Source organism: Phoxinus phoxinus (genome assembly GCF_949152265.1).
Source record: "Phoxinus phoxinus genome assembly, chromosome: 2".
NCBI classification, from domain to species: domain Eukaryota; kingdom Metazoa; phylum Chordata; class Actinopteri; order Cypriniformes; family Leuciscidae; genus Phoxinus; species Phoxinus phoxinus.
The window spans coordinates 42907519-42918074 of NC_136877.1; the positions used below are offsets into that span (position 1 = coordinate 42907519).

The 10556-nt window shown below is 38.6% G+C and overlaps 1 protein-coding gene across 3 annotated transcripts in view; it reads left to right on the plus strand.

Annotated features, from left to right (window-relative positions):
• Nucleotides 1-9878, plus strand: part of furina (furin (paired basic amino acid cleaving enzyme) a) — a 94705-nt gene extending 84827 nt beyond the window's left edge. For all 3 annotated transcript variants that reach the window (XM_079605148.1, XM_079605149.1, XM_079605150.1), the window contains exons 13-16: nt 868-1047; nt 1146-1270; nt 4266-4394; nt 6368-9878. In XM_079605148.1, coding sequence (XP_079461274.1) covers nt 868-1047; nt 1146-1270; nt 4266-4394; nt 6368-6987 — 1054 coding nt within the window. In that variant the 3' untranslated portion in view covers nt 6988-9878. The remainder of the gene's footprint in view (nt 1-867; nt 1048-1145; nt 1271-4265; nt 4395-6367) is intronic.
• The last annotated feature ends 678 nt before the right edge of the window (nt 9879-10556 follow it).

Consider the following 10556-nt stretch of genomic DNA (forward strand, 5'->3'; position numbering starts at 1 on the left):
TTAAGAAGTCCAGGTGAACAGACCATTGTGCTGCTTTGCATTAGGGGTGGTGTGCGAATGGGCAGTTTGCTAGATTGTTCAAAAGTATGCTTTACTTTTGTATTTCCGCTAAATGCCACTAGTATCGCAGAAATTACATACTTCACCTTTAACATGTTAATTGCTGGTGGTGCGCGTTTGGGAAATAAACACCTATTAGTCAAAACAATTTTTGGAAATTTGTTAAAGGTTGAAATAAAAATAATAGTCTCTTAATGGATTCATTGAACCCCAGGGTAACTTACTATTTTGAATCATGTGGCTTTGCAAGAAGATGTGGGCTATTGCTTTTATAAGCTGTTGAACTAACAGTTTTCACCTGCTGGATGATAAATAAAAAATATCTAGTGGTGTGACTGTTTACAGCTATATGCGGGTTCTTGGTAGAGAATGTTTTGATGATCCTACACTGAACTTAGTTTGGGGTCAGTACGATTAAAGAAATTAATACTTTTTATTCAACCAGGATGTATTAATTAATTGCATTAAATTGATAAAAAATGACCGGATTTTTTGCAATGATGTAAAAGTAATATAAATCTGTTCTTAAGAACTTTGTGTTCATAAAAGAATCCTGGGGAAAAAGTCAGTTTCCAGACAAATATTAAGCAGCACAAATAAATAAATAAATAAAATAAAATAAATGCAGCTTTGGTGAGCATAAGAGACTACTTTCAAAAATCTTACCGACACCAAACTTTTGGACAACAGTGTATGATACATGCATAACTATTTGTATTTAAAAGTATAACTCTTTTTTTTTTAAGCTGTCAGTTCTTGAACCCTTTTTGCTTAATGACTTTAATCCTACTATTTGCCTGTTTTTAGGAATATTGGAAGTCATTTGGTGATCACAAAAATTGTGGATGCATGTACTGGGACGGCCAACTTTGTGAGCTCATTAGAGCATGCTCAAGCCCAGCTCACCCTGTCCTACAACCGCAGAGGAAATCTGGCCATCTCCCTGATCAGCCCGCAGGGCACCCGCTCCACACTGCTTGCACCCAGGTTAGCCACTGAAACATCCACTCTCATAATACTTGCATATAACATTGCTCTGTGATGTGAGCAGCTTCACACAGTCTAACATTCTCTCTCTCACACAGACCTCACGATTACTCCTCTGAGGGCTTCAATGACTGGGCTTTCATGACCACCCACTCCTGGGATGAAGATCCTCGTGGAGAATGGACGCTGGAGATCGAGAATGTGGCTGGAACCACCGACTATGGTAACATCTTGTCCATCTATTTTCCACTTTTTTTTTTATTCCATTTATGCTCTCGATGCATTGAGCTATGGTGCTCATACAAGAGATGAGTCAAATCCAGCATATTTTATTTGGACCTCCAACTTGCCCTGATGTCACTTTTCCCCCAATGTTTTCCAGTCTACTTTTCTACTAATAAAAAAACATGCCAAAACTACAATAAAAATGATAGTAAAAATAAAATAAAACAAAAATGATAATGGAAAAGATAATAAAATGAAAAAGATAATAAAAATAAAATAAAAAACATAATCCTTTAACATGATTAAGAGTCAGACGCTGATTGTGGTCCCAAAAAAAAAAGTATGTCTCCCAGTGCTCTGCATTTCACTGAAGGGTAGGGAATATCTTCTCTCTAAATCCGCCTGATTTGCCCAATCCTGTTTTCTTCCTCTTTTATGTCACAGTCAATTTGTCTTCCTTCACCACACCCTCCAGTAAATCTGATTAATTAAATCCAGCTAAGTAAATCAGAGGACTGAGTTTTTCCTCCCTCTCCCACTATCACACTCTCCAGCCGCCCCTGAACGCTGTAAATATAGAGCGACTTCCAGCCAAACCCCATTCTTTTGTCCTGCCCAGACACTAACATAACTGCTTTATATCTGGATTGAACGGACCATCAGTCCAGTGCATTACCTAGTCCATTTCTCTTTGTTGCTTTAAGAATTTACAGAGCTACTGACTTTATTGGTCTATAGAGACAAAATGGGCCATCAATCTATTGCATGTCGAAGCGATGCCGCAACACAGTTACTAAACGATGATGACAAGAACATTTTGTGTGCTGTTGTTGCACCGTGATAATCAGATTTGTATCTTCTGAGTGATTCATGTTAGTGGGCACAAAATGAGCAATAGGTAAAATTTAAATTTCAAAATAAAATTGTATGTATTTTGTTTAAGTTTAAGTTTACTTTGCATTTGAATTTTGTTCTTAAGATATGGCTACTTCAGTAGATGAATAAATATTGCTTTTTAGTTGCTTTTTACCTGTGACAGTGGTTATTTATGCAGTTTATTGGTCATTGTACAGAATGCTGTTATTGACCAAAAACAATTTAATATTCCAGAAAATCCTGTGTTATTGCTATATTATGTATTAGAATCTTAATTATAATTAAAGCTGCAAGCAGCGATGAAAGGGCCCTCGCACCGGGGCCACCACTACCCTGGTTTTAGGAAAACAGCGCAAATATGCAGTTAAGTAGGTAAATATTAGCCTGGAAATCCAGACCTAAATCTGAAAGATTAATGGTCTAGTGTCGATTAATGAAAATCGGCCAGCTCGAGGGGCGGCACCAAGCGTGCATTTGAAAATCTCACTTTATGCAATTGGCGAATACTACGACCAATCACAACAATACAGGGGGTGACGTATCACTAAGCCCCATACGCTAGCTGCTAGCTACCAGCTACTACCAAAGTAGTAGTGGGAAGTTCGGATCATTTGAATCTCGTTCAGCAAAATAAACAAATCTTTTATCGAGTAATTTCGTTCATTTCAGCATAATATAATTAAAATGTCATGTTAAATAGCCCAACATTAAGTTCAGGCTATTGCAGTCTGTTAATTCACCTCACCTCCTGATCCACGGCGTTCTTTCTTTTGCAACTTCAAATGTATCACGTCTACTCTGTTCCCCGCCTCTCGTGTCTGTCTTCGGGTTCGAACTTGACCGGAGCTAACTGGTAGATTATACTTTTGCCGTATCCGGTCGGTAAAACAGCAAAAACTTCCTTCTTGCAAAGGAACGATTCGAGCGCCATCTTATGTCCCTTTTTTTAGAGAAAAAGGCAAGTCTAAATCTTTAATTGTAGCGCCCAAAGCTGTTTCAAACAACTGGTGTTCATTCCTAGCCATCTTGCAATGTTTACTAATGACTACCGGTAATGTCATCTCTCCTCTGGCCCGCCTATATCAGATAACCCGATGTGATTGGTGCAGCTGAGATAGAGGTGCATATTAAATTAGCATTATTACTCGACACCAGAGGTACTCGCTGAGCAAATTCAAATTGTGCTCTCGCGAGAACTCTGGATTTACAGGGTAGGTAAATATATGAGGACTACGTAAAAATCGCTTGTATTTGCCACACTTCCTGTTGCCAGCTGGTGACGCAATGACTAGAACAACATTTTGGCATGTAGATGTCTTCAGGCTGGGACTCTTATCAAACATGTGAAGTTTGGTTACAACAACCTTCTATTTTATTGCATTAATAGCATGCTTTATCACTTAGCTAAGTGTTTCGCTAAAGGTCTTATCAAATGTGTGAAGTTTGGGGCAAATTGGACATTGTTTTCCGGAATTACTGCAACTTCCTGTTTCATGGCAAAACATTGAAGTTTGTCAGGCCGCCTTTGACAAAAACTCAAGATCTTCACAATTTAACATCGCAAAGGCCTTAAGATTACACTTACCTAATTTGAAGATGATCCGATTAAAACTGTAGAAGGAGTTTGTTAATAATGTACAATGCCTGAAAATGGCAAAAATTGCAGAGGAAATTCAAAATGGCTGACTTCCTGTTGCGTTTAATTCTCCAAGATAATTATTTTTAGGTATTGGGACATCACATGTATTTACCGAATTTCGTACACATACGCGAAACGTAGCATGAGGGTCGTTGAAATTATATAGGTGGTGCTATCGGGCCGTTTGCCACACCCTTTTCTGAAACCCATATCAGAGTTTTCGAGCATGTTTAGGCCCTCAAAAATGCGATTTATTTTGGAGAAGAAGAAGAAAGAGAGCAATTCCAAGAGGGTCCTTTCACCATTGGTGTTTGGGCCCTAATAATAATAATAAACGGAGCAATTCCACGAGGACTTAAAGATATTATTTAAAGATATTACAGAGAGAACACCGACATGATGATTCACAAATGTCAACTCTTCTCATTTTGTGAGTTTCTTGTGTACACGAGTCAGACTCTCTTTCTGTCTGTTTTAGGCACTCTGACTCAGTTCACACTGGTTCTCTATGGCACGGCTTCTGGTTTATCCGGCCCTTCAACAGCTGACTCCAGCCAGACCGCAGACAGCAGCTGCAAAACCTACGACCTCAGTCAGATCTGCACAGGTAAGTGTAAATGATGGTGAAAGTGCGCCCCCTGTCAACTACTAGTGGGATTTACTAGCTTTCCTCTATAGCTCCAGATAGTTTTCAGGTGCAGACTTGATTTGTCAGAATGGTATGATGATGCACCTTCTGTAGTACATTATGTACAGTTTCATGCATGGAACACCTTGATGACGCAAGTAAAGTACACTGCACGTAATCTTGACTATTTTATTTGCCATCCAAAACATTTAGACATTTTACACATTATAATTTTTTTTTAAATCGAAACAGCCTTTTTCTTGCAATGCAGTGTCATGCAACCACTATGTATGTGAAATGTTTATCATTGTGCAATTCCTTTTGTTTCACATGCTTTTTTTAAGAAATAGAAGGCAGTATAAAGTGTATCCTGGTCCGTATGTTTTAAGCTGGTTTTCCATTAGGAACACAACCTTTAATTACGTTGAAACATCAGACTAGTTGTGTGTCGACTAGGGATGTGTCCATTAAGATGTCCATAAGATTTTTTCATAAGATTCAGCAAGGATGCATTCAGTTGATCAAAAGTGACCGTAATTACAAGAGAAAAATTTGCTGTCCTTTTGAACTTTCTTGTAAAAATGTGTCACGGTTTCCACAAAACTGACTTCAACATTGATAATAAGAAATGATCAGCAAATCAGCAAATCAGCATATTAGAATTATTTCTGAAGGATCATTGTGACACTGAAGACAGGAGTAATAATGTTGAAAATTCAGCTTTACATCACAGGAATAAATTACATTTAAAAAAATATTAAAATAGAAAACGGCTGTTTTAAACTAATAATATTTCACAATATACTGATTTTATTTTATTGTTGATCAAATGAATGCAGCCTTGGTGAGCTTATGGGACTTTTGAATGCTAGTCTATGTTTTTACAAAATGTTTCTACTAATGAATTAATAAATAATGGGTTGTAAATGTGACCCTATCTCCCCAATAATTCAATGCTTTCAAAATAAAGCTATACACTTTACAGCTGTTTTTATAGGTCCCTTTTGCTTGTCTTGAGTGTGTTGTGCTGGTCATGTCTTAGCTGTTAAATTGTGTGTTCATAATAACTCCATCCTGGAGTTAGTTCACAGTGCCAGCTGCATTGGCAGCCGTGTTCAAGGCAGCTGTCCAGTTTAGCCTGTGGCCATGCCCCTCATGTGGCCACTCACTGCCAGCTCATTCTTACACACACACACACGCACACACACACACACACACACACACACAGACTTACTTGACCCTACCACTTCTCTTTCAACCGTTTTCCTCCTTCATCAGCTCTTTCCTTTTTCTCTCCTTTGCCTTCTCCTCCTCTCCTTTCCTTATCTACAGTAAATGATGGCCAGAGGACTATGTAGTGGATTTCTCTCCAAACAATCTGATTCTTAAAGTCTGTTTACACTTAGTGTAATGAAGTTTAGACTTTTATTCAACCTGGCTTATTCTGGCCAAGAACTGCCCACTTAAACCTGATGAGACCGTCTGACCGACGCGTAGAGTAACCAGTGGCAGTTCTTTGCGTGTCATATAAGAACGGGTTTATCTGCAATAATGCCACAGCATTGACAAAACACATTCACATAAAGCACTCTTTGACAGTAGTGTTAATTTCATCAGCTATTTATTAGTGTCAGTCCTGTGTCAAATGTCCTTTTTAGTTTTTATATTTAGTCAACTAAATGTCTGAGCATTTTAGTCTAGTTTTAATCAATGAAAACTTGGTCACATTTTCACAATTATTTCTCTCAAAATTAAAATCGCAATGATTTTTGTTATTTGAGAATAATAATTTGTTAAATTTTTTACATATTTTTACTTTTCATCATTCGTCAAGTTGATTTTCTGTGAAAACAACAATACAGTTGAGACTTGTATTCAACCCAGAACAATTTTATGCCTGTACTGAAGCGTTCATAAATGATTAAAGTTGACTTTTCTTCCTCCTCATGCAGAGTGCAACCCCGGGTTCTACTTGTACCAGAAGGGCTGTGTGAGAGACTGTCCAGCCGGATTCACCCCTGGCACCCGTTCCACCTTCCTCGCCAGCAATGAGCTGTCGCCCGTCCTCCACCCCACCTGCCTGCCCTGCCACCCCGTCTGTCTCACCTGCAGCGCCACCGGGTCTCAGGACTGCCTCTCCTGCCCACCTCACAGCCACCTGGACGTCGTCACCGGCTCCTGCCTGCATCAGAACCAGATCCTGCGCGAGTCTCCGGACGGCGGACCGTTTCAGATGCAAGGTGACGGCTCGTCGCGGAACAACCACGCCGAGCTCGCCTCTCGCCTGCCTGCTACCGTGGCGGTGCTCAGCTGTGCCTTCATCGTGGCTACGTTTGTGGGTGTGTTCGGCTTGCTGCAGATACACACGCGCAACCAGAACAAACTGCAATCTGCCGAAACAGGGCCGGGATCCGGATTACTGGTCGGGTTCGGCTTGAACCGCACCGCAGTTGCCTACAAAGGCATCCCAAACGTTTGGCGGGAGGACGAGGGCAATACCGAGTCTGAGAACGAGGAATTCGAGATCCACAACGAGAGGACTGCCTTCATCAAAACACAAAGTGCTCTTTAACTACGTTCCTCCCCTCTCTAGCCTCTACTGCACTGTTGTCTCTCTCTCTCTTTTTTAAATGTGTTTTCATTCTGGGGTTCGTCTGAACACATCACATTTTTGGGGCATTTTGGTTTGTTTTTCCCACCTGTCTTAGTTATATGAGCCATGATTCACCTGGGCGTTGACCTCTCGGTGCCTCAACATGGAAAGCTTCCAAACGCGAGTGACGGGGACGAGTCGAAACTACAATAAACACGACTATTGTTTGGTCTCTTCCTCCTGCCGAGTGAGATTTAAAGAGTGAGTGAGTGAGTGAGTGAGTGAGTGAGTGAGTGAGTGAGTGAGTGAGTGAGTGAGTGAGTGAGTGAGTGAGTGAGTGAGTGAGTGAGTGAGTGAGTGAGTGAGTGAGTGAGTGAGTGAGTGAGTGAGTGAGTGAGTGAGTGAGTGAGCGAGCTAGCTACGTTTATATGAAGTCAGTCAGTGCTGCAGTGGGTCGGATCCAGTGGCTTTGCGAACATATCACTATTTCTACATGGTCAGAGATGGAAAGGAGAGCAGCATGTTGTCTTACACATATTTATAGAGCTTACTAGCTTACTACTACCCCTAGAGCATCTGAATTGCTGAATTCATGATTTTTCTTTTATGTAGGCTGTTTAATGGAATACTTCTCCAAAAGATAAAACCTCTGTCATTATTTGATAACTTTTTAACCCTCATGTCATTGCAAACCTGCTTGACTTTTTGTCAAAAGTGTGCTTTGTGTCCGTATCACCAAAATATAATTAGGGCTAGGGCTTTCAGTCTCTAAAATGACATTACAATTTTTTATTGAAGTAAATTTAAAAAAAAAGTGCTCTAGTATATTTATATACATTACATTTGGTTGATTGGGGCTATTCACATATGTGTGTACCATAAAAGTTTTTTTTTTTAAATATATATATCTGCACTATATTCTAAAATGTCATTCACTTCAAATATGGCTCATCAAAATCATGACGTCAAACCTTTATATTTGTTGTTTATATTTTATATATCATATTTGAATTAAACATGAGCAGGAATGGAATTTGAAACAATGCACGGATGTGCAGGAGAATATTATCAGCAAATACCCACTTAAAAAAAAAAAAGTCCATGTAAAATGAATATGACACCAAAAGACTCTATATATAGTGCACATCTTTTTTTGATGCTCCACAGCCTCTTCTCGTTTATTTTGTGAAAAATTTGCTCTGGTGATTCTACAAAATGACTTTTGTGTTTTATTTTAGCAAGATCTCATGCAGGTTTGAACAGACATGAGTAAGTGAATATGGTAAATATTTAGATTTGTGTGTGAGATATTGCTTGTGAACGGCAGCATCCCTGCGCTCTTTGACTGTATGTAGGGAAGAAGCCTTTCCAAGCCAATTTAATTCTGTCCTCCAGTCAAGGGTTTGAAACACTAGAAAAGGTCTCTGCTAAAGGCGCATCCCGAAAGGACCTGGCTTCCGGTTTGTCATGTTATAGTGATTATATAGAGATGTTAGAGGTTGTGTTCTGCACAGTATGGGTGTCTTTTTGAAATGAATCAGAGAAAGGGCTCGGACTACCAGATATCAGTTAGGATTGGTTCATTTTATATGCTCAACAGTCACTTCATCAGGTCATTTTATTAGCTTACTACTGTTTATTATTAGTCATTTGCTTGGCCTTGTCAGCTCATCTGCAACTTTCCAGGAATATAGTAGTTGTTTTTCTTTCTTTTTTTCTTTTTTCTGAATCACATATTCATGATCTTACATATGTTGGTCATATGCAGTATCTTTACGAAATGACAATGTCATCTATCAAATCTGTGCAATACAGACCCAACAGGGTTATGCTGATGGAGTTGGAGTCCGGCTTTCTTTTATCATATATCATATCTGTGATTTGCGATAACTGGTGAGCATGATCAGCCTCTCCAAACCATTGTTGTCGCAAAACAAATAGGACACAGCTGTGGCCAGTCCACAAACAACTTGCACCATCCTCAGCCTTGCCTTCGTTTAGTTGAGTAGGGTTTTTTTTTTTTTTTTTTACGCTACCGATGCATCAGCAAGGCTCATCTTACCTTATAATGAATTGTCTTGTTTATCAACAGACTCATAGTGCAAGGTCTGAAAACCAACAGAACATTTAAGTTTCAAGGCCGTTAAATAACGTGAGATTTTACAATAATGTTGACCCCGCTGAGCTCTTTCACCCCCTGCAGTAATGATTTGGTTTTGTGTGTTTTGGAAAGCCTTAAAGTGTGCAAAGGCATGACCAAAAGACCACCGGATGAAAATCTGCTTGCCTTAGTGATAACACGACCTGAAAAAAACAATAACTAAATTAATAAACAACACAGTGCTTGGGATGGGTTTTTTTTAGGTTAGTTGCAGTTTTAAATTGGGTCACTGGTTTGACCATACACATTTAGGCAATGCTTCAAATAGGCTGTTGAATGACAAATTTTAGCAGGTGTGGTTTTGGTCAAAATGCTGGTGTTGTGTCACCAGTTCTTGTGTAAACCACACGCAATATGCTTTCACCCTGATAGTGCGATTTATTTTCTGATATCTTGCTGTGTGTGTGTGTGTGTGTGCGTGTGTGTTCAGACTCAACGAGAACTTTCTAGACTCATAGGATTATTTTCACCTTTTTTTTGAAGAGTCAACTGATGCATGTAGATCCCCAAGTAGAAAACACCAATCATTTATATGACTACCTGAGACGGGACAACGATATAAAAAAATATGGCCTATTTTTGTACTATATATGGTGCATTGTCATTTACATGTAATTTAAAGATTATTTTGCTCTTTTTATTTAATTGATGTCAATATGCGAATTAAAGATTATACAAAAAAAATAAAGATCTATGCAAACTTCATAAATTTCCTTTGTGAGCTCTTTATTGCATTTTCTGTTGGTCAGACAATCTCGTAGTTTGTGTCTGAAAAGTTTATTTTTATTTTTTTATAATAGTAGTCGATGGTTAAATTGAAATGCTCAAAGGTACATGTGCCATTTTAAAGGTTGCCAGAACTGCTTTGCTAAGACAGGTCTAGCATCCTGTTGAGGTTGAGGTGTGGGTTGCAATGTCTTCAAAGGGAGGATTTCTGCACAAATAAAAGTGTAGAACAATTTACGGACTGGTCATTGCCTTGGCAATTATTTGAAACGTGATTGGGAAAATCCAATGAAAATTAAGACGGAACAAAACATTTCAGGCATTGCCAGTTTTGCAACAAAAAGTGACTTCCAGACGACTTCCCCCAGTGTGTACAATGTTACATCATGGTGCAAAATGTGTGTAATCCTCAGAAAAACATGCTCACTGAAAAAAAAAAAACTATGATTCATCGTCTTTTTTGACCAAAATATTAAATCATGATGACAGCTAGATCTTTTATATGTTGCTATCTGATGTGAGAATTTCTTATTAAATTAACTTGTAAAAGCTACAAAATTATATATAAATAAAAAGTATAGGCTACAATATATACAAACATATATATTGTATATTTATATAGGCATATTATATATATATTTATATTTCTTTTTAAATCCAA